This window comes from Oryx dammah, unplaced genomic scaffold (genome assembly GCF_014754425.2).
Source record: "Oryx dammah isolate SB20612 unplaced genomic scaffold, SCBI_Odam_1.1 HiC_scaffold_22, whole genome shotgun sequence".
Lineage (NCBI taxonomy): Eukaryota > Metazoa > Chordata > Mammalia > Artiodactyla > Bovidae > Oryx > Oryx dammah.
The window spans coordinates 36075118-36099376 of NW_024070206.1; the positions used below are offsets into that span (position 1 = coordinate 36075118).

Here is a 24259-nt window from a genome sequence, read left to right on the forward strand (position 1 = left end):
CAAAATTAAAAAGGAAGAACACCACTATATGTTAAATGGTTAATGATAGAATATCAAATTTTAAAATAAAATGCAAAGCTAAAGCTTTCAAAACATTTTGTTAAGTCACAGACAAAAAATTGATTCCAGAAGCATCCACATTTTTACAAAAATTTATTATACAGTAAAGTAAAGTAAATCCTAATAAAGGAATGATGATAATATAATGTATAACAGAACAGAGGAAAATTAACTTGAAGTTTCATTGTAATAATTATGGATACCATTTATCAATAGGCCATATGTATATAGACCACTTTTTGTAAAGCAGAGGAAAACAGAATAAAATTCAGTTCAGTCGCTCAGTTATGTCCGACTCTTTGCGACCCCATGAATTGCAGCACGCCAGGCCTCCCTGTCCATCACCAACTCCCGGAGTTCACTCAAACTCAAGTCCATTGAGTCGGTGATGCCATCCAGCCATCTCATCCTCTGTTGTACTGTTTTCCTCCTGCCCCCAATCCCTCCCAGCATCAGAGTCTTTTCCAATGAGTCAACTTTTCACATGAGGTGGCCAGAGTACTGGAGTTTCAGCTTTAGCATCAGTCCTTCCAAAGAACACCCAGGACTGATCTGCTTTAGAATGGACTGCTTGGATCTCCTTGCAGTCCAAGGGACTCTCAAGAGTCTTCTCCAACACCACAGTTCAAAAGCATCAATTCTTTGGTGTTCAGCTTTCTTCACAGTCAACTCTCACATCCATACATGACCACTGGAAAAACCATAGCCTTGACTAGACGAACCTTTGTTGGCAAAGTAACATCTCTGCTTTTGAGTATGCTATCTAGGTTGGTCATAACTTTCCTTCCAAGGAGTAGGCGTCTTTTAATTTCATGGCTGCAGTCACCATCTGCAGTGATTCTGAATTAAAGGGAAGACAAATTTTATGATTACTGAATAAATAGATAATGGCATTAGAGACAAAATCAATTTACCTTCTTGTATAGAACTAAGCATCCTTTTTTAGTCATAGATTATAGGTGCAACCCTGCTCAGTGCTTGAGATTAAAAGCCAGTAATATACAGAAGGAGAAGCAGTCACATAGTGAGGAATAATAAAAATACCCTCAATGCACCGTGGTAGCACAAAAAGGGACAGAGTTACTGTAAATTTAGTAGTAAAATGACAGCACCAGATTAATAAAATTATGAATTTACTTTCTCAATTGTATAAAGAATCACTTCCAAAGTATAAGGGCAACCATCAGATTCCATTCACAGGAAGTTAAAGAAGATATGCAAATAGCAAGTATGCCCGTAAAGGATACCCGGCATCAGTAGCCATTAGGGAAGGTGCAGATTAAGCCTATGTGGGCTATCACTGCACACCTGGCTAGAAAGAAGCTACAATCAGAAAAGACCAACACCACCAAGTATCAGTGAGAATATAGACAAACCAGAGCTCCTGTATATTGCCAGTGGAAACATTAAATGGGAGAGCCAGTTTGGCAGTTTCATAAAGATTAAATAGAGTACTAATCCAGTGACCCAACAATTTAGTCCTAGGTGTTCACCCAAGAAAAATAAAAACATATACATTATCTCCAAAAAAAACTTGCATGCAAATGTTCAGAGCAATGTTAACTGTAAATAGTCCAAATGCCTAATAACAGAATAGCTAAGTAAATTAAGTATATTTAAATAGTAGAACACTATAGAAATGTTTATAAAAAGAAAATGGACAAATTGGAAAATATATAGAGAGAGAGTGATAAACTGATCAAATCAAATGTAATACCACAATTCACAAAGAACAGAGTATTTGGAAAAGGGTTAATCTTTTATGGCATTAATAGCAAACCAGTTATTAATAGACATCATGGTATAAGGAAGGGGGTTAGATTCTCTTCTTAAACATTAGGCTTCCCAGGTGGCGCTAGTGATAAAGAATCCTGCAAATACAGGGGATACAAGACTCACAGGTTCAATTCCTGGGTCAGGACTATCCCTTGGAGAAGGAAATGGCAACCTGCTCCAGTATTCTTGCCTGGGAAGTCCCATGGACAGAGGAGACAGTGGGCTGCAGTCCATGGGGCTGCAGATTTTTAAACAAATTTGAAAAACCCTTCCTGGGTTTATATTAATATAGTCAAATATTTTTTTTTCTCCAGGAGGTCTCCTTTTATTTTTTTATACTAATATAAACAAACATAAATAGAAAGTTTGCAGAGAAATGGGGAACTTAAATAGTTTCAAAGTACTGCCACACAAAATACACGTGAATCACAAAGGCCAAAAAGTAACTTTACAGTGGGGAAGCCTCGGAGACAGCACCTTGATCAAAGGATCAAAATGACCATCATTAATAATGAGACAAATTAATATGTGTTACCTAATAAGATGCAATGAGGTCTCAGCTTTATGATATGCTATGGGACAGAGCTGGCAGTCTCCTGCTACTTCTGTAGCCCTTTTTGCCAGAACAAACCCATGGAACAGTTTTTAAGGAATATTAACCTATATTGAATGTCCCTCAACGTTTTTTAATTAAGCAAAGAATCACTTCAGATTGCTAAAAAATAATATATATATTTGAAATGATTTTGATCTTAAATAAAATTGGGGATGCTTCCTAAACATCCTTAGGCTTCCCAGGTGGTGCTAGTGATAAAGAATCCACCTGCAAATGCAGGAGATGCAAGACTCAGGGGTTTGATTCCTGGGTCAGGACTATCCCTTGGAGAAGGAAATGGCAACCTGCTCCAGTATTCTTGCCTGGGAAATCCCATGGACAGAGGAGCCTAGTGGGCTGCAGTCCATGGGGCTGCAGATTTTTAATGACATGGTATCACTTTAAGAGCTGGAGTACAATAAGTCCCCTATATACGAGCCTTCAAGTAGTGAACTTGCAAAAATGAGAATATGTGTTTGTGTGTCCAATCACGTTAAAGTGTGAGTGAAACTGCAACTCGCCCTCCATCTCCTGTTGCTGATGACCCTTCAGCTCTACCACCTCTCTCCTACTCTCCCACCTCCACTCCATAACTCTTCTTGCCAGTTCACTGGATGCCAGCCCCAGTATGCCATCTGTTGTACGGTACTACTGTGCTTCTCAAGGTACTGTACTGTAAGATTAAAAATGTTTTATTTTTTGTGTTTGTTTTTTTATGTATTGTTTGTTTGACAGTATTATTACAGTACTATATAGCCAGCTGTGTTAGTTGGATACCTAGGCTAGCTTTGCTGGACTTAATGAACAAAGTTGGACTACGAACGTGCTCTCAGAATGGAATTCATTTATATATTGGGGATTTACTGTAGTCAGTACTGCTGTATTTTTCATGTTTTAAATGATCATATAATATCTGACACCAAAACCACACGCATGTGTTCTGTTGTTTTCCCTTTTAAAAGAATTCCCTCTGATTTTGCCTTTCTAGGAGGTAAACTATGAAACAATGAAGAATCTTGACTTGAGCATTATCGTCACTAACAAAGCAGCTTTTCACAAATCAATTAAGGATAAATACAAGCCGACATCCATTCCCATCAAAGTCAAAGTGAAAAATGTGAAAGAAGGCATTTATTTTAAAAGCAGCACAATCCGATTTCACACTAGCGAGAGCATGGAGAAATTAAGCCAGGGCCAAATACTGGGAAAATTTCAAGCTTTTGATGAAGACACTGGAAAAGTAGCCAATGTAAAGTAAGAGATGGTTATGAATATTATTTCCTCATTCTAAGTTACTTTGAATGCCTCTTTTCAAAAATCATGATGGAATTTGGACACTTCAGTCCTTTGAACCCTGCCATTGGGGGCCTACAAACCCCAAAAGGCCTGTAAATGAAATTTCTGGAGTTGTGTTGTCACTGGGAGGCCAGGTGTTTCTCCAGGAACCCCCTTCCCTCCGTGACTCGAGTGGGAGGCAAAGGCTGGCTGGGTTCAGAAAAATGATGCTGATGAACCTATTTGCAGGAGAGGAAAGGAGACACAGATATAGAGAAGGGACTTGTGGGCACAGTGGGGGAGGGAGAGAGTGAGAAGAATGGAGAAAGTGGCATCAACATACACAGACCATCGGGTATAAGATGGATAGCTAGTGAGGAGTTGCATGTGGCACAGGGAGCCCACTTTGATGCTCCGTGAGGGCACAGGGAGCCCACTTTGATGCTCCGTGATGACCTGGAGAGATGGGATCGGAGGAGGGGAGGGAGACTAGGGAGGGAGGGAGTGTATGTATAATAATGGCTGATTTGCTTTGTTGTATGACAGAAACCAATGCAACATTGTAAATTTTTTTTTAATTAAAAAGTTCTGGGTTGAGAAGCCTAAATAGCAACAAAGAAAAAGTTCAGAAAGAAACTTTCTAAAATCTGTCTTTAGAGGTAAGAAAGTAGCAAGTAAAATTTACTGCAAGTTCACTTTAATTTTGATTAAGAGGGGAAAAAAAACTGCATAATGCATTAAAATTTTAATAATGGGGAAACCAGTTTTAATTGATCATCAGCCTTGAAAATTGGTCTTCATTCAAACCAGGCTCTTTGGTCCAGGGATTAACGAAACTTGCAACGTTTGTCTTGATCCTGGTGACCTGTATTCAGAATATATTATTAAGAACCTACTAGATGCCTGAAAAGAAATGATACAAATGAACTTCTTTATAAAACAGAAAGAGACTCACAGACTTCGATAACCAACTTATGGTTGCCAAGGTGAAGAATGGGGGGGGAGACAGGATAGAGTTTGGGTTCAACATGTACACACTGCTATATTTAAAATGGGTAACCAACAAGGACCTACTCTATAGCACAGGGAACTCTGTTCAACGTTATAGAGCAGCCTGGATGGGAGGGGAGTTTGGAGGAGAATGTATAGATATCCATGTACGGCTGAATCCCTTTGCTGTCCACCTGAAACTATGGCAACATTGTTAATTGGCTATCTTCCAATACAAAATATAAAAAAAATTTTTTTTTTTTTTTTAAAGAACCTATCATATGCCAACCCTGTATTGTACCCATTCCGTAGCAGCGCCTTAGGTTTGCATAATCCATTCACATTTGCAAAGTGAGTTTACATCTTAGCTCTCAGAGCCTTGCCATCAAGAGATGACTCTACAGAGCTGTAATTTATGAAGCTCTGCTTACCTGTAGTTATTTGGTTGAAGTTAAGCTTCCCTGGTAGCTCAGCTGGTAAAGAATCGCCTGCAATGAAGGAGACCCTGGTTCAGTTACTGGGTTGGGAAGATTCCCTGGAGAAGGGATAGGCTACCCACTCCAGTATTCTTGAGCTTCCCTGGTGGCTCAAGACAGTAAAGAATCCGCCTCCAATGTAGGAGACCTGGGTTTGGTCCCTAGATTGGGAAGATCCCCTGGCAACCCACTCCAGTATTCTTTTCTGGAGAATCCCCATAGACAGAGAAGCCTGATGGGCTTCAGTCCATGGGGTCACAAAGAGTCAGACACAACTGAGCCTCTAAGCACAGCACAGTACAAGAATCCTCACCTGCCACCCAAGATGACTGTCAGGGGCCGCTGCAAGTATTCCGCTTGGCGTCATTGAAGGTCTTGCAGTGGCCGACCAGGGGCCGCCGTGTGCTTCAGCACGTGCTCCTGATGTCTACAGCCTCTGTGGAATCCTTGATGTCCATCATGTGGCTCCTGTTTTCCTGCCGTCAGTACCCGAGTTACTCAGTTGCTTCACTCTGCTTGGGCCCGTGTCCCTGGGTGCCAGCACTGAATGAAACACTGCCAACCATAGCAAGAATGGGGATATGGAGGAACCTTTTCAACAATCTCTTTCGTTTTGGAGAATCTCCTCATAGAATTCATCAGCCAATAGTAGCAAATGACCTTTTTCCAAAATAATATTAACAAACAGTTTCCATTGTGTTCTCTGCAATGTCTTGGTGATCCTTTTTTGTGCAGCTTACCTTCAGGCACCAGTCCAGCTTCTCTTGATTTAGCCTAATTTTTATTTCTGTGGCTCTAAACCTGAGGATGCACATTCCGTATGACTTCTCGGACTGTCCACTGAGAGGCTTAAGTGTTCTCATTAATTACCCTCCAATAATACTGTGGCTGTCTACTGGAACTTCTATTTCCATCTACCTATTTAATGTTGATTGGTGTTTTCAGTAAGAGTTATGACCATAGATGATATGTGCTACCTTGAAAAATAATGAACCATGTTTCTTCTCAAAAGTACCTTATTCTTTAGCATACAACTTTAGAAAGAGAGTGATCTTAAAGATTAAGTCAAACCTTATTTTACAGATAAGGAATGAGAGGCACAGCTAAGTGAAATAATTTTCCAGTATTCACCTAATTGAAATGTCGATGAGAACAGTAGAAGAAACACTCTCAACTTTGTCCTCATTTACTTTAACTGATTATCCACGTGCATCAATTGTACGGATATTTGACGTGACATGTGAGCCACCATCCTGCCTTGAATGGTGTCTAATTTTAACAATAGGAAACAGAAAATTCCTTAAATGAGATCACACAAAGCATTCCATTGTGAAACGTGATTCTTACCACTGTAGCTCTGTCTTGGTTATAAGTATAATGTGGAAAAACATTGAGCTCAGTTCAAGCTTTAAAATTCCAGCCATGAAATTCAAAAATATTTGTGACTATCCAAAGGTATCATCATTTACTGGTAAAATTAGTAAAAGGCAGGAAAATTTAGTTCAAGGGTGTAATTGGAATTTTTTAATGGTAACTATAAATAAATATTGCTGTATGTTAGCCACTCATTTTTGTATGCCTAAACTGCCACTTAATACAAAATAATAATCTGCCTGCTTGAACCAAATACCCTATGTTTATTTAGTTTATGTTTGTATTTGGATACATTTTAAACTCGATGGGATTAAATTAACATACGTTTGTGAAAACATACTATGAAAGTTCTACTTGCCTTCCTGAAGCTGTCTTTCCGCTCTAATTTTCCTTTGCTTTGAGAGAAGTAAACCAGAAGTCACCTTATCAGCTTTGTTTTCACTTTTAGCTGTTTATAACCAAAAGAAGGCTGTTGTTCCTAACAACCAACAATATCCTGCAAATTTATTTATTTATTTTTCAGTTGAAGGATAATTGCTTTACAGAATTTTATTGTTTTTTGTCAGACATCAACATGAATCAGCCATAGGTTTACATATGTCCAGCAAATTTAAAGCACTTCCATTTAAGGCATTGATTTTTTAAAAAAACTGTTATTTTTTAAATATTGATAATATGCAAAGAAACCATAGGATGTAAGGTGGCTTTTCTCCATGAGTTCTTGTTGGGTGACTTAAGTTATCCTCAAAAGGTGAACTCCAAATTTAAGGGACACTAGATTGAAAGCTGTAAGACAGGCTAAGAGCAACTCATAAACCTCCCAGGTAAGTAGGCAGGGGGTAGTTGCCCTTGCACACATGTCTGGGGTATGTTACAGAAATGAGGATTCCAAAGTAAGTGTGATAAACAGAGGGGCTTTTAGGATAGTCTCAAGAAATTTAAAAACAGTCCAAACATGCCTGTAATAAGAACATATATAATAAAGCAGAAATTAAGCTTAAAAGAGTTATAGATATTAGTTTGTAGATAGTCTCAGTTTATCCAGAGTTCAGAATTAATTTCCTCTTTTCTAACAGATATGCCAAATTTGAAGATATAAACAATTGGATCTCTGTGAATTCTGCCACATCTGAAATTAAACTCGTGAAGATTCCTGATTATGAATCCAGATATGTCCAAAATGGTACATACACTGCAAAGATTTTGGCTATAACAGAAGGTAAGTTATTAAAGAAACATCTTTTCTTCGTTATATGTATTTAGATTTTATTTTCCAAGCATGGAGACCTTTGTTTTGGCCTTATAGAAAGGTCACATGGGTAAACCTTCACATTTCTACGTATTTAGTGGATTAAAAGACTTGATCTGAATATGAAACCACATCCAAGATAAGACTTGATCTGATTTGGATACTAGTTCTCCTTATGAAATTGACTAGAGAATTCAAACCATGTCCATTTTGAGCAGTATGACCAAAATGTACTTTTTTTTTTTTTTCCTATTTTTAAGAATATCCTAGAAAAACCATCACTGGCACTATTGTTATCAATGTTGAAGACATCAATGACAATTGTCCCACACTGGTCGACCCTGTGCAGACTGTCTGTGACTACGTGCCGTTCGTGAACGTGACTGCTCAGGACCTGGACGGACCCCAAAACAGCTGGCCTTTCAGTTTCTCTGTCATTGATAAGCCAGCTGGAATGGCAGAAAGATGGAAAATAGTACGCCGAGAAGGTAAGCAAAAATCACTAGACTATATATTTAAATGTTAAACATGATAGAAATCTATTTGCAAAGCAAAATCTTCATAATAAGTTATTTATTTGCTTTGCATAAATTGTATTTCCAATACAGTCAAGTTTATAAAATGAAGTTCTGAACCTCAGGCATAGTGTCTTTGATCTGCCTAATGATAAATAATCTACCTGGAGGGAAAGAAGAAAAATGGATGTCTAATACCTTTTTTTTTTCAATATTTATTTATTCACATCTTAGCTGCGGCCTGCTGGATCTTCCTTGTGGCATGTCGACTCTCTAGTTATGGTGCCAGCTCAGTAGTAGTTGTCAGGCTTCCCAGGTGGCGCTAGTGGTAAAGAACCCACCTGACAATGCAGGAGACATAAGAGACGTGGGTTCGATCCCTGGGTCGGGAAGACCCCCTGGAGGAGGGCTTGGCAACCCGCTCCAGTACTCTTGCCCAGAGAATCTCATGGACAGAGGAGCCTGGTGGGCTACAGTCCACGGGGTCACAAAGAGTTGGACACGACTGAAGCGACATCAGGCGCACACATGCACGCAGTAGTTGTAGTGGGCTGGATCCTAGTTCCCAGACCAGGAGTCAAACCCACATCCCCTGCATTGCATTGTGGATTCTTAACCACTGGACCACTAGGGAAGTCCCCTCTAATATCTTAAAAGTAGCTGGGTGTTCCCCAAATCACTCTTGAAGTAGTTGTCTCATAAGCTTGAGGAGTACTTTGCCTTTCTAAGCACAGTAATCCTAGTAGATGCCGTCTAAAAATCTTGAGGTATGGTAATGATGATTCCATTAAAAATAACACTTGTGGAGTATATACCATGTGCCAGACACTCTGCTAACCCTTCTTTATCACATTTATTCCTTAATCCATACCATCATTCCCTGATCACAGCTCAGAGAATTTTGACTTAAGTAAGGTTAGGTAGCTTGTCTGAAGTCACAGAGCTGGTGAGTGATGGACATAACATGAAAAGGAAGCTGTCTGTCCTTCTGCCCCCATGCCAGAAGGACATGAGCATATATCCAAATCTTGGGACATACTCCCTTATTGACATGTTCTTTTCGGTTTCGAATGCTGAAAAATAATCTCCAGAAGACTCTCTTGTTTTAAACAGTTGGTACTGAAACTGAACTGGATTGATTCATTTCAGAAGAATTTTAAATATAATACCTCAATTTTTCTTAACTTACAAGTTTACTGGTTTTTTCAGTTCAGTTCAGTTGCTCAGTCGTGTCCGACTCTTTGCGACCCCATGAATCAGCATGCCAGGCCTCCCTGTCCATCACCAACTCCCGGAGTTCACTCAAACTCATGTCCATCGAGTCAGTGATGCCATCCAGCCATCTCATCCTCTGTCGTCCCCTTCTCCTCCTGCCCCCAATCCTTCCCAGCATCAGGGTTTTTTCCAGTGAGTCAACTCTTGCATCAGGTGGCCAAAGTATTGCAGTTTCAGCTTCAGCATCAGTTCTTCCAATGAATATTCAGGACTGACTTCCTTTAGGATGGACTGGTTGGACCTCCTTGCAGTCCAAGGGACTCTCAAGAGTCTTCTCCAACACCACAGTTCAAAAGCATCAATTCTTCGGCGCTCAGCTTTCTTCACAGTCCAACTCTCACATCCATACATGACCACTGGAAAAACCATAGCCTTGACTAGATGGACCTTTGTTGGCAAAGTAATGAGCATAAAGCCATAGAGAGAGAGAATTATAAAGGATGTTTTTACAACAGTTGAAAAATATGAGTTATATGTTAGATATTATATCAATAATTAATTCTTAGAAGGGCTTAATATCCTTTGGTCTTAGAAGATATATGCTGAAGGAGGTCTTGAGATCTGCAACTTACCTTAAAATAGAGGAGTGGGATGGGGAGGAAGATGGGAGGGAGGTTCAAAAGGGAGGGGATATATGTATACCTGTGGCTGATTCATGTTGAGGTTTGACAGAAAACAAAATTCTGTAAAGCAATTATCCCTCAATTAAAAAAAATAGTGTGCTTGTAGAGAGATAGTATTGTTATAAAATGTAAACAAATTCATGAAGAGTATATCAAAATTCATTGTATCAGTAACAGTCTTTCAAGTTTTCTGTCGATTTGAAATGTTTGAAAATTTCAAACATACTATGTTGGGAACAAAAAGGATGGAACAAGATTGGCTCGTTCTTGAAAATGATTAAAGCTGGAGATGGGTACCATGAGGGTTAATTATGTTCTTTCCTTGATCACTCTCTGTTTGAAATCTGCCTTGATAAAGTTCTTTTAAGAAATGGTAGGATAGGAACGTCCCTGCTGGTCCAGTGGCTAAGACTCTGAGCTCCTGATCCAGGGAGGCCGGGTTCGATCCCTGCTCAAGGGAACTAGGCCACACAGGTCGCAACTAAGAGTTCTCATGAAACACAACTAAAGATCCCAAATTCCACAGTGAAGTTCAGAGATCTTGCAACTAAGACCCAGTGCAGCCAAATAAGTAATTATTTTAAACAGGAAAAACTAAATTTTAAAAAAATGGTCATTTGATGAAAATATCATTTAACCCACCACTTATTTGTCACTGTATCCCAGTAATCGAAAGAATTCCTAGCATCAGATAGATCACACACATTTGTTAACATTAGTCATCATAAAAGGAAGGTGTGTTCAGAAATGATGCTGTGATCTTCACCTGCATGTTTCGACTAATCTCATCGAGCACACTGTGAATTCAACAGAGAAATTATGGAATAATTAACTGGAACTAAATATGCTGCTGCTAATTCGCTTCAGTCGTGTCCGACTCTGTGCGACCCCACAGCTCACCAGGCTCCCCCGTCCCTGGGATTCTCCAGGCAAGAACACTAGAGTGGGTTGCCATTTCCTTCTCCAATACATGAAAGTGAAAAGTGAAAGTGAAGTTGCTCAGTCGTGTCCGACTTGTAGCAACCCCATGGACTGCAGCCTACTGGGCTCCTCCATCCATGGGATTTTCCAGGCAAGAGCACTGGAGTGGGGTGCCATTGCCTTCTATGGTTAGCAATTAAAGAATGTTTCTGTAGACTCAGAGATACAGTAAACAAACTGATGGTTACCACTGGGGGAGGCTAGTGAGGAGGAACCAAACAGGGGTAGGGGATTAAGAGGTACCATCTACTATGTTAAAATAAATAAGCTGCAAGGATATATTATACATCACAGGGGTTATAGCCAATATTTTACAATAACTGTAAATGGAGTATAACCTTTAAAAAGTGTGAATTGCAGTGTTGTATACCTGAAACATATAATATTGTAAATTAAATATACCTCAATAAATTGAGAAAAAAAAAGAATGTTTCTGTAATTTAATCTTGCCCCTTTCTTGGTAACCGCTCACTTTATTTCCTTTATTTTCTTGTCCCTTACAGATACCAGTGTGCTACTGCAACAAACCAAAAGACAGCATGGGACAAGTGAAATTCGCTTCCAGATTGCTGATAGTCAAGGCTTCAGCTGTCCTGAAGAGCAGATCCTTAAACTCACAGTTTGCAATTGTGGGGAAGGCAGTGGCTGTGTAAACATGTGGGCTGACTCCTACGTTGGCTTGGGACCTGCAGCAGTTGCACTCATAATTCTTGCCCTTCTGCTCTTGCTACGTAAGTATTTTAAAAGCCGAATGTTCCCTTTTGGGGGCCTTCCCAGGTGGCTCAGTGGTCAAGAATCTGCCTGCCAAGCAGGAGAGTCGTGTTTGATTCCTGAGTCAGAAGGATCCCCTGGAGGAAGAATGACAACCCACTCCAGTATTCTTGCCTGGAAAATCCCATGGACAGAGGAGCCTGGTTGGCTACAGTCCATGGGGCCATGAAGAGCTGGACATAACTGAGCACTTCCTCTTTTAGTAATTTCTAGTGTCTTTTTAGGGTGTTTTTACTATTTTGTTACTATAGTACTCATTGATTTCTTTAGTTTTTCTGTAATCACACTAGAATGCTATTGAGGGTGAGAAGGGAAGCAAGAATTGATCATTGATCAATTCACCAAAAGTTATCAGAGCTCTCTTCAGAATTTTGTTTTATAAAAATGTATCATTTCCTGATTTCAGTAACCAAGATTATTAGACATACATTTCAACCTTGTGGGTGTCCCCACTTTGTTAAGCTCTGTGAGGGAGGTGGGTTATCTCTTCTTTCACACACAGTGCCTTGTGCGTGGAAAACTCTCAGAAAAGACTTGTTGCGTGGTTCAAGGTTATTTTACAAACTCATCTGATTCCCATCAGTTCTTGCTTTTTACACAGTTGACTCGTCAGAGCTCCACCTCCCTACAGGCTCTGCTTGGCTTATCCCTTCCCCTGCACCAACAGGAGCCAGACCCTCTGAGCACTTTCATGTTTCCCAGCAGTGACAACCGTCCCATCCCTTCCTGCCTGCCCTCCAGTGCCCTCCAGTGACTTGGGGTTTCCCTTCCTGGAAGAACAGAAGACTGCAGCCTGGTGTCACATGGAACCACTCCACTTGCCCGCTGCTCATGGGCAGACTACCACCTCCAAGGCAGCCTCCACTATTTCTCTGTTAGAAGAGAGGTACATCCAAGCCATCAGTAGATGTGCAGTTGAATACACAGCACTCAACAGTTTGCAGTGCACTTTTATATCATCATCTGCATTTAATGGGTTAAAATACTGACCTGATGATAATGACTTGTCTCAGCTGACCAACCTGGGATTCCTTGTACAACCGTCTCACCTCAGATTTCCCAGGGTTTAATGGGGGTGCTTAGCACATGGCAGACACTTGATAAACATTTGCTATCTTCAGTCTTTTTATTACACACAGTAACCACAGTCGGTGAAAGCATTAGTCACTCAGTTGTGTCTGACTGTTTGCTACCCCGTGGACTGTAGCCCGCCAGGCTCCTCTGTCCATAGAATTCTCCAGGCAAGAATACTAGAGTGGGTAGCCATTGCCTTCTCCGGGGATCTTCCCCACCCAGGAATCAAACTCGGGTCCCCTGCAGTGCAGGCAGATTCTTTACCTTTTGAGCCATTGTGGAAGCATATGTTAAAAATTAAAGTGGTTTTTTAAGAATTAAGCTATTAAATTGATTTTGATGATTTGGATAGTGTCAAATCCAGTCTTGATGTTCCACTGAGTGACCACAGACAGTGACCACAGTCTTTGTAATGGACAGGAACTCTGAATCTATAAGACTCCCTCATTCTGCTTTGCAGCTTTGGTGTGACTCACCCAAAACAGACTTGGTGAGTTTGGATCAGGGGAAGAAAAGAAAAACAGAAAAATAGGGCTATAAGTAAGTGAAGACTGAACTCTAGAAAGTGATATGCAAATTCCAAAACTATGCAAGATAAATTCAAAAATCTGTCAAGACTAACCTTCTCTGTGCTGGATTTTGTTTCTGTGCAGTTATACCATTCCTGCTGCTGGTGTGCCATTGTGGAAAGGGCGCCAAAGGCTTTACCCCCATCCCGGGTACCATAGAGATGCTGCATCCGTGGAACAACGAGGGGGCGCCACCTGAAGACAAGGTCAGATAATCCAGTGTCAGTGGAATGTGTCTTCTTTTCTGCTTTAAAGGAGTCTTAGGAAGTGTCTCTGACATCATAGCTCATGAGAGTAAGCTAGTTCCTACAGATTTCATTTACGTGCCTTCATTAAATACAGCCTACTCTGTATTTGTTGCCAGGGCAGCGTTGAGTTGGTTTTGCTCTACTGCCACAGGTCCTGAGTTAGAGAGAACGTAGACAGAGGGTCAGGTAGTGATGCCAGGAATGTAGAACAAATGCTAAAGTGAACAAGAGTGTGTAGGGGTTTAGGTAGGAAGACTTGTCCCAATATTTAAATGGGCTATCTTTCATAACCAGGTGCTTCTCCATTTCCAGTCCAAACAATACATAAGGTCTGCAGAGGTGCACCCACAGCCCCCATAACAGTTGTAAAATGTTGCAAAATCCCCTTCCCTACCCACTTACTGGGTGTCCCAGGTGGCACTAGTGGTAAAGAACCTGCCTGCCAATGCAGGAGACATAAGAGATGCAGGTTCGATCCTAGGATGGGGAAGATCCCCTGGAGAAAGAAATGGCAACCCATTTCAATCCAATATTCTGGCCTGGAGAGTCCCATGGACAGAGGAGCCTGGCAGGCTACCGTGCTTGGGGTTTCAAAGAGTCAAACATGACTGAAGTGACTTAGCACACAAGAGAATGAGAAGATAGAGCAGAGATCTTCGGAAGACTCAAAGAGAAGTCATTCAGACAAAGTTTTTACTAGTTTGCCTTGGGCACATATCTTACTCCCTTCATATGCTTGGGCTTCCCTGGTGTCTCAGATGGTAAAGAATCCACCTGCGATGCAGGAGACCCAGGTTTGATCCCTGGTGGGGAAGATCCCCTGGAGAAGGGAATGACAACCCACTCCAGTATTCTGGCCTGGAGAATTCCATGGACAGAGGAACCTGGCAGGCTACAGTCTATGGGGTTGCAAAGAGTTAGACACGACTGGGGTTGCAATGAGTGACTGACTAACTCTCTCACCGGCTCACTTAGCTCAGAACCTCACTTAGCTCAGACGGTCAGCGTACTGACCGTCCATGACTCGATGGTATGTGCTCTCACAGGTGGTGCTGCCTCTTCTGGGGGCGGATCTCACAGATGGTGCCGCGGTAGGCGCTGCGGTAGGCACTGGGGTAGGCGGAGGTGTGACGGCCAAGGAAGCTATCGTGAAAGGAAGCAGCTCTGCCTCCTTTACCAAAGGGCAGCAGATGTCCGAGGCGGAAGGCCGCTGGGAAGAATACAGAAGCCTCGTCTCGGGCGGGGCCACCCAGGTCACTGGGACGACCGGGGCCATGGTGACCTCGGACACCTTCAGGGCCACGAGAGCCACGGGGGCAGCCAGAGAAGTGGCCGGAGCTCGGGCAGGCGCGGTGGCGGTGAACGAGGAGTTCCTGAGAAGTTACCTCACTGAGGTAAGCGTTGGTTTCTCTGTGTGGGAGAAGTTGCATCTATATGTGAACGTGATGTTAGTAGGGGAATCGTTTTCTTGGGTCTAAAGGGACTGTGTTCCTTTGAAGAGGGTGCTTACAGGCAGTGAGGAAGGAGAGATGGGACCAAGTTAGTCCATTATGTGGTGGTGACAAGTGGCTTTACAGGTTTACTTCTCACCAGGGCATTTTCCCCACAGTCATGCTTTTGCCATTCCGTGCAGCTCTGCTCAGGTTGTGCCCAGGAAGCTCCCGTCCTTGGGACGCAGAGAACAGAGCAATGAGAACTCGGTAATGGCACCCCTAAAGCCACGCCCACTCATGTGTCATTGGCCAGAGCAGGTCACATGACCAGGCTGATGTCGGTGGGTCCGAAACTGCGGTCCTCTGCAGAGCCGGTAGGGTGGGAGGGGAGAGACTACGTAACTTAAAAAGCATAATCTACTACGCCTGTTTAAGTGTTTTCTTTTGAAGGCAAGTACTTGGTTCACCGTTGCGGTAGTTCACATAAAATTAGGAGCAAAGTTGCAGGAAAGATGATGCAATGCAGTCAGGAAGTTGATGACTGGAATTAGGAATTAGAAGCCTTTCTGGAGAACACAATTGTGCCTGGGCATGGGATGGGCAGAGTCAGATCGCTAGGGACCCGATGGGCTTCCATAGAGGCCACTTTATTCCTGCCATCTCCTTTCTACATGGCCACAAAGTACCTGAGTGCTTCCCTGCTTTCTGCTTTCCTCCCAGCTGCCCACCCCCAAGTATCAGCTAGACCCCAGGGAGATGGTGGTTTGGTCAGTGTCAAGGAAAAGCACTTCTCATCCATTTTCTGTCTCATGGCCAGGCTCCATTCTGGTACCCTGTTTGTTTTATTTCAGTATCTTTTTCCCACTCTGCTCTAATCCTGTGTGAGTCAGTCTTGATTATGTATGTGTGCACAGCTTTCAATTGGGAAATAATTTCAAACTCATCTGGAAATTTGCAAGAATAATATAAAGTTTGAACTCCTATGTACGCTTTTACTCAAGGCCTCTCACGTGGTGCTAGTGGTAAAGAACCTGTCTGCCAATGCAAGAGACATAGAGATGCAAGTATGATCCCTGGGTTGGGAAGATCCCCTGGAGGAAGGCACGGCAACCCACTCCAGTTTTCTTGCCCAAGAATCCCATGGTCAGAGGAGCCTGGTGGGCTACAGTCTGTGGTGTTGCAAACAGTCAGACACAACTGAAGTGACTTAGCATGCACACCCACACCCCAGATTACCCAAATGTTAGCAATTTGCCACATTTGCTTGCTTTCTCTCTCACACACACGCACGCACACACATCCTCGTACATCACCATGGTACAGAGACTTAATGACAGGTTCCATGTCTCGGTTTAGCCAATCATCCCAGTAATGTCTTTTATACACATTGTTTTTCCATCTCAGACCCACTCCAGGGTGCTGCTTTCCGTTTACTTGTCATGGCCCTTGTTTCTCCTCTTAATCTGAAACTGTTCCCTCTGCCTTTCTCACCTATTAATACTATTTTAAGAATACAGGCCAGTCGTGTGGTAGGATGTCCTTCAATTTGTGTTTCTCTGATGTTTCCTTCTAATTAGAGGTTTCACATTTTGAGCAGGAATCGAGAGCATTGTCCTTAAACGAAGTGTGTCACTGGTTATATGCCTGTTTCTCTTTCTGTTTCAGAAAGCAGCCTCTTACACTGAGGAAGATGACATCCACACAGCCAAAGATTGCCTTCTGGTTTATTCTCAGGAAGAAACGGAGTCTCTCCGGGGTTCCATCGGCTGCTGCAGTTTCATTGAAGGAGAGCTAGATGACCGCTTCTTAGATGACTTAGGATTGAAATTCAAGACCCTCGCTGAAGTTTGCTTGGGTCGAAAAATAGAGATGGATGCGGAAACTCAACAGAGGGCAAAACCCACAAGAGAAGCAGAGGGGAAGGCGGTTTCACGGTCCCTCTATGAGCAAACCAGGCTTAACTCCGAGAATGCTTATGCCTCAGGTGGCAGCTTTCAGGGTCCCAAGCCTTTGCATGAGGCAGACACAGAGAAGGTAACTCAGGAAATAGTCACTGAAAAGTCTGTTATGTCTGCTAGGCAGGCTCAAAAGGTCACTGCACCACTTCCTGATACACTGGCTTCTGGTAGCATGATAGTGACCGAAACGTCCTATGCCACGGGAGCCACGGGGCCCCCGAGTACAGTGGTCCTGGGCCCCCAACAGTCCCAGGGCCTGATCGTGACAGAGCGGGTCTACGCCCCAGCATCCACCCTAGGGGACCAGCAGTATGCTAGCGAGGGGCACGTGGTGGTCACCGAGAGGGTCATCCAACCCCACGGGGGCATGTCTGTTCCCCTGGAAGACACCCCGCCTCTGCCTGACGCTCACTATGTCATGGTGCAGGAAAGAGAGCGCTTCCTCACCCCCAGCTCCAGCCTGCAGCCCCTGCTGGCCGCGCCCAGTGTAGCCTTAGGTCAGAACGTGACAGTGACGGAAACAGTGCTGACGCCAGCCTCCGCTCTGCAATCTAATTACCAGATCCCTGCCGAAACCTCGGTATTGGCCAGAAAGACTGTGGCTTCTGCAGCTGGTGTCCCAGGTTCCCTGCCAGACTCAGGCTTAGAGGAGTCTAGTCATTCTAATTACACGGTTACCACGTCTTCCACCAGGGTCTCCAAGCAGAGCACCATCCAGCAGTCCTTCTCCTAAGCAGCCGTCAGCCACTCCAGAGTTTAGCCATCAGTGACTCATGTCATGTTCTCCAAGGACCTGGCTTTTCAAGAGCCACTTGTAGATGTAAGGGGCATACATCCTATGGGCTCAAATTTTTCTCAGTCACTATTACACAAAGAGCCTCACCATCTCAGCTTCTAGGATTGCACTTCAGAGATACCCCAGGACTTCCTGAAGGGACAGAATGATGAAGCTGGTCTTAGGTGCCTTTGAGTGACTTATGGCCAAATAATACTCACCAAAAAAGTTAATTAGAGAGTAAATCTGGCTTCTGATTTATCAGATTCACAGTGTCTGTAGTGCATGAGCCTTCTGGTAGAGCCGTCCATGAAACTGAGTGGGTTCTTGGCCTGCCGTGTTAACATTTAACTTTGCTGTTCTGTGTTCCATACTTCTTGCACCTAGCAGATTACCAACAGCTTTTTTATCCAAAGATACTTGTATAGTCTGAATGACCTGTTTTGCTTGTTTGGATTCTTTAAAACTAAGATGCCCTTCAATCCATGTAAGGTTAATTGAATTTTGGAACATGATATGGTAAAACATTGTGTGTTCTGTGCATGTAAATGTGTGTGTGTGTGTGTGTGTTATGACCTTAAAAATAGCATCATTCCTTTTCTTTGTCTCTCAGTAATCATGAAAATATTAAATACTTCAAGTTCAGTAGAATAATCCAGGGTGAAATTCATAAATATAAAATTACTTTATTTTTATAGCAATAATAGACTTAAAAAAACTCAGGATACATTATCTTCTAATTTAGAAAAACACAATAAACCATATTCACTGTGGTAAGAGCCCTTTTCACTGCTGTATATCCTCAAGTGCCTACCGTGGGTGCCAAATCAATATGTATACAATTAGGCAAATTTTAGAACCCACTCTCTTTTTATCTATGATTGCAAAAAAATATTGAAAGTCCTTATAATTACTGTAATTTTGAGTTTGAAATTATGATTTATTCCATGTCTCAAAGTCATTGGCTAATTGGCCATGGCTGACTACGTGGACTATTGAATATTACAGAGCTGACCTGAATTTCTACAGCATCTTGCCTTTCTTTCTGAAAAGAGATCTGGATGTTTTGGCCAAATAAATAGATTGTATTTTTATTCCTCCTTGAAGAAATGATCCATTTCAAGTTTCAATGTGTAAGTGCCTATCAGTCATCAATTGTATAAATATTCTCCACAACAAAATAATTTCCATAAACTTTAAAGGCTATAATTTTGTGAATTTTGAGTATATTTTACCTGGATAATGAAATCTCAAAAAACTCATTTTATAGCACATTTTAAAAAAATATTGATGACCTGTGTTATGCAAAAGATTTATACTTTTCTACTCCCACTAATATGTACAAAGAAAAAGCAAATATATTTATACACCTTAAACCTGTGGCCAAAATGAAAGTCTCTCTTTGATACTCTAAATTTTGTACTCTCTACTTGTAATTGTCGTTGCTTTTGTCTTTGCGTTATAGACTTAGTAATTAATGTGTGACAAGTCTGCCACAAGACCATCACTACTGTGTGAACTTGTGAATGTGACCTGCATATGCCGAGCAAAACCTGGTCTTAAACTTCCGGTACATAAAGTCATCATATTTTCTAGATGATTTTCTTTGTTTCTGAAAGGGTGATAATTTGTATTAGTTTTTACATTTGTTCTACAAAGGAAACATTATATTTGTATGTATATCATCAAAATATTTAAATAAAAAGATGATCTTTGTGCAACCCTCTGCCTGTATCTTTTTATTGGCCCCATCATATTTTACAAGGAATACAGCCCGTCGTTAGGGAGGAGGCAGGTGTTTGTGGACCTTGGTGTTTTAATTATTAACAGAACTGCCTACATCCTGCTCAGCCAGACTCCCTGGAAGAATATATTTCCCTTCCTAAGTAGGGTAGAACACAGAAGGTCTGTCTGAAACTTGAGTCTCAGATCAATAATGAATAGTATTTTTAGTGTAAATTATGTCCCATAGGTAAAAAAATTACCTTTTTCTGAAATTCAAATTTAACAGGGAGCTCTGTATTTCTATTTGCCAAGTGTGGGAACCTTGTTCTAAGGGGCCGAGGTTTACTCTCTTCCCAGAAAGTAACAGTTGACCCCAAGAGATGAAATCATTCAACCAAAGTAGACAGGCTGTTTTAATTGCTTATAGCTTACAAGAGAAAAGATGAGTTTCTGCCTATACTGAAGTGTCTTATCAGTAAGTAGTTCATAACACAGGGGCATCAACACATCCTAAAGTGTGAAGCCTGCTCTGCTGTAACCCCCAGACTCCTATTCCGAGTGGCACATGGGAGTGAAATGCTACAGACATGCCATTCACCATGACATCAAAATTTATACAGTAAACACTGCTTATCAAGTGTCATCTAGAAATGAGGGGTTTTCACAGAACAACTATCAGTTAAATATTCCTTAACACAAATTTCTCGGTTTCACTATATTGGTGTATCTAAAATCCTCTGTATGCTTATTGATTTTTTGTCTACTTTTTCCATTAATTGTTGAGAGAGCAAAGTTACACTCACCAGTTGATTGTGGTTTTCCCTGTTTCCTCTTTATTTCTTTCTGTTTATTTCTTAACAGTACTTTGAAACTTGTTACACCTGTGTTATTAGATACAAATACATGTAGAATTATTGTCTCCGAAGAATTGACTCATAGAAGGTCTTTTCTCTGGTTATATTTTTTGTCTTGAATCTACTTTTCCTGATATTAATGTCACCACTGAGCGACTGAACTGAATGTCACCACACCAGCTTCCTGAAGCCTACTGTTAGCATGGTACATTTTTTTGACCCTTCTGCTTTATATTTCTATGTGTGATTCTTGTAAACATCATACAGGTAGATCTTGCTTTCTTATGGAAAATGTTAATCTACTTAACAGCAGTTATTCACATGGATGACTTTTTGTTTTCTCTTGATCCTGTCTGTCCTTACATTTCTTTGCCCCTTTTCTGCCTTCTTTTGTGTGCTGTGTGTTCTAGAATTCCACTCACGGTTCTTCTACTCACCTTTCAACTATACTTCTTTGCGTTTATTTAATAACTGGTTGCTCTTGTGGAAATCTAACTAAAACCAAAATCTCCTGCCAACCTAGAAAAACTGTCACAAAAATAGAAAACAGTTTTATTACGGAATAAGCACCAAGTCAGAATGCGATGAGCGTCACAGGCAACGCGTAAGGAAACTGCAAAGACGGAAAGAAATCTCTCCACCAGGCAGACACAACTGATTACATACTTGTTCACAAAATTAATGATAGGTTGTCCTCAAGCAAGGCTTACCGGCACCGTTTTCATACACAGCTCATCTTACATTCAGCTGATAACTGAAGTGGCCATTGTGTGTGTTGATGGCCTTTATCCAAAGAAATAAAACTTCTAATATTAGTTAACGATTTGGAGCCAGGCATCAGGCGGCACTAGTGATAAGAAGAACCCGTCGGTGAGTACAGGTAGATGGCGGAGACAAGGGTTTGATCCTTGGGTCCGGAAGATGCCCTGGACGGGGGCACGGCAACCACTCCAGTGTTCTTGCCTGGAGAATCCCACGGACAGAGAAGCCTGGAGGGCTGCAGTCCATGGGGCCGCAAAGTGTTGGACACAACTGAAGTGAAAGCACACACCCATAGAGGAGGAGAGAAAAGGGTCCTTACTTCCTTGATGTTCAAAGAGATGGCTCCCAAGTCATTGAGAAAGATAGCCCTGCTTGTAAAGCTGGCAAGAGGCTCACTTAGTTTTTAAAAGATCAATATACCATCTGAAAGGGGCAGAGAAAGAATTAACGATGACAAGTTTTCTAAAGAGGATTCAGGGAAGGTACATTTCCTTTTTGCATCAGGAAAATTCCATTTTTTCATTTTTAAGATTTCTGCTTGCTCTTAAATTCTAGGGCTGCACTGTAAGTGGCAAATGACTAACAACAACGCAAATACAGACCATTTTTATCATTGTGGAAAGGTTTCTGGCACCATTGCTCTAGAACGACAGTCTGCATCTTTACTGTCGTCTGCCTTCAAACATTCTACTTCACGATGTACATAAGCTTTGAACTTTCACTTCGTGGGTTTTGAAAGTCACTAGTCTCTGAGCTTCACACCCATACTGTCATTCAGAGACCCTTAAACGTGGTCTCTTCCATCCCCCACCCCTTCCTTTATACACCTCAGTGACTGTTATGCACTATTGGCGTGAAGATTCTGAAACTCCATCAAGCCCATTTATGAGTGGAAATGGACTCAAAAGTTCACAGATTACAGAAGCACCACACACCCAGGAATCAAGTGGAGAAAACGAGGACTATACCCCTTATAAATCCACACGCACCTGGAGGTGTCGATTCTCCAGATGTCCCTTCGTGTTGTTCTCTGCCCTTCCTCGCCTGTTTTAACAACAGATGCTTCACCAGGCATCCTTGCCCCCTGGCTTGTAGGTGGGTTCCGCCAGTGCAAGACATTGGCTGGAGATTGGAGAGGAAGAAAAATAGGAACCGGGCATTTCTTCCCCATCTCCTTCTTCCTGCACCAGCCAGGCGTCTCTCTACCACAGCAACTTCCTGTCTGACTTCCCTTCTTCTGCATCTGGAGGTCTGCTGGTGTGATCGTCTCCTCTTCAAATGTCACCAGACTTGAAGTACTGGACCATCCCACGAGGATTCCCCCACCTGCCCCACCTTTTGTATTTGATGCACTAAACCCCCCTCACGTCTCTCTGCTTCCCGAGGGGACACGCACTGACTCAGGATTCAGCAACTAAATGATGATTCATTTGTAAAATCATAAGAGGGACTTCCCTGGTGGTCCAGTGGTTAAGAATCAGCCTTGTGATGCAGAGGACTCTCGGGTTTGATACCTGGGCAGGGAACTAAGCTCCCACTTGCTGCAGAGCTACTGAGCCTGCCGCCAAAACTGGAGAGTCTGCGTGTGCCAAAATGGGGAGATCCCACACGACACAAAGACCCAGTATAGCCAAACTAATTAACAAAAGACCATAAGAACTCCTGTTTTAATACTATTAAATCAGTCATCTTGGACTGCCAATACAAGTACCTCAGACTGGGGGGCTTAAACCATAGACATTTATCTTCTCACACATCTAGAGGCCAAAAATCTAATATCAAGATGTCAGCAGGGTTGGTTTCTTCTGAGGCCTCTTTTCTTGGCTTGTAGACAGCTGTCTTCCCCTATATCTTTACTCTGTATGTGTCTATGTCCAAATTTTTCTTATAAGGACCCAGGTTATACTGAATTAGGCCCATCCTGATGACCTCATTGTAACTTAACTACCCTATTTTAACTCAGCTCCACATGTAGTGACAGTCCGTGGTTCTGAGAACTAGGATTTCAACAGATGAACTTTGAGGGAACAGAACTCAGCTGGTAACACCCAGTAAACAAACAGCATGCATGCATGCTCTGTCCCTTTAGGCATGTCCGGCTCTTTGTGACCACGGACTGTAGTCCGCCAGACTCCTCCATCCATGGGATTTTCCAGGCAGGAATACTGAAGTGGGTTGCCATGTCCTCCTCCAGGGGTTCTTACCAACCCAGGGATCAAGCCCATGTCTCCTGTGACTGCTGAGTTGGAGGCAGAATCTTTATTTGCTGAGCCATCGGGGAAGCAGTAAATAGACTTAGCCTAAAAAGCTGCACTGTTTTTTTCCCCATGTAATCCAGGAGTTTCTTCATCCAACTATTTGGTTAATAATTAACCCAGATTGCTTGAAACAGTAATAAAATTTAAAGCTGGCTTGAAAGTAGCCTGAATGAAGAGACTGCAGAGTATCTATTGAATCGTTAGAGAAAACTTCAAAGGCAATCAAAGCAAAAGTACACTTGTAATATGTACAGGTTCCAGAGTCCAAGACCTACGATTGTGGACACCCCAGTTCAGTGGCATCAGACACGGGCTTTATGTAGAAAATTTCTGCTTCCTCAGAGGTTGTCACAGCACCACAAATGATTCTTCAGCTAATCGAGGGAAAGCACAATGATCCTCTCCCATGGAACCCATTCTAAGGATTAATTTTTTTTTTTCACTTGCTTCTAAGGCTTCTATACATAGCTCATGGGGCCTTTTTCTCTTGTAGTCTAAATTTAGATCAGTACAATACTCTCCATCTTGCCTTCTAGTTTTACAAAATGGTGTGCATTCAGTCACTCAATCATGTCCAAATCTTTGTGACCCCCTGGACTGTAGCCCAACAGTCTCCTCTGCCCATGGGATTCTCCAGGCAAGA

General features: G+C 42.1%; 1 protein-coding gene across 1 annotated transcript in view; it reads left to right on the top strand.

The window, feature by feature from the left end:
- The window catches only part of DSG2 (desmoglein 2), a 51464-nt gene extending 31726 nt beyond the window's left edge, over window positions 1–19738 (top strand). Inside the window, exons 9-15 of the mRNA XM_040264794.1 lie at window positions 3420–3685; window positions 7623–7765; window positions 8056–8283; window positions 11693–11920; window positions 13688–13809; window positions 14898–15245; window positions 16950–19738. Of these exons, the coding sequence (XP_040120728.1) occupies window positions 3420–3685; window positions 7623–7765; window positions 8056–8283; window positions 11693–11920; window positions 13688–13809; window positions 14898–15245; window positions 16950–17975 (2361 nt within the window). The 3' untranslated portion in view covers window positions 17976–19738. The remainder of the gene's footprint in view (window positions 1–3419; window positions 3686–7622; window positions 7766–8055; window positions 8284–11692; window positions 11921–13687; window positions 13810–14897; window positions 15246–16949) is intronic.
- Window positions 19739–24259: the final 4521 nt, after the last annotated feature.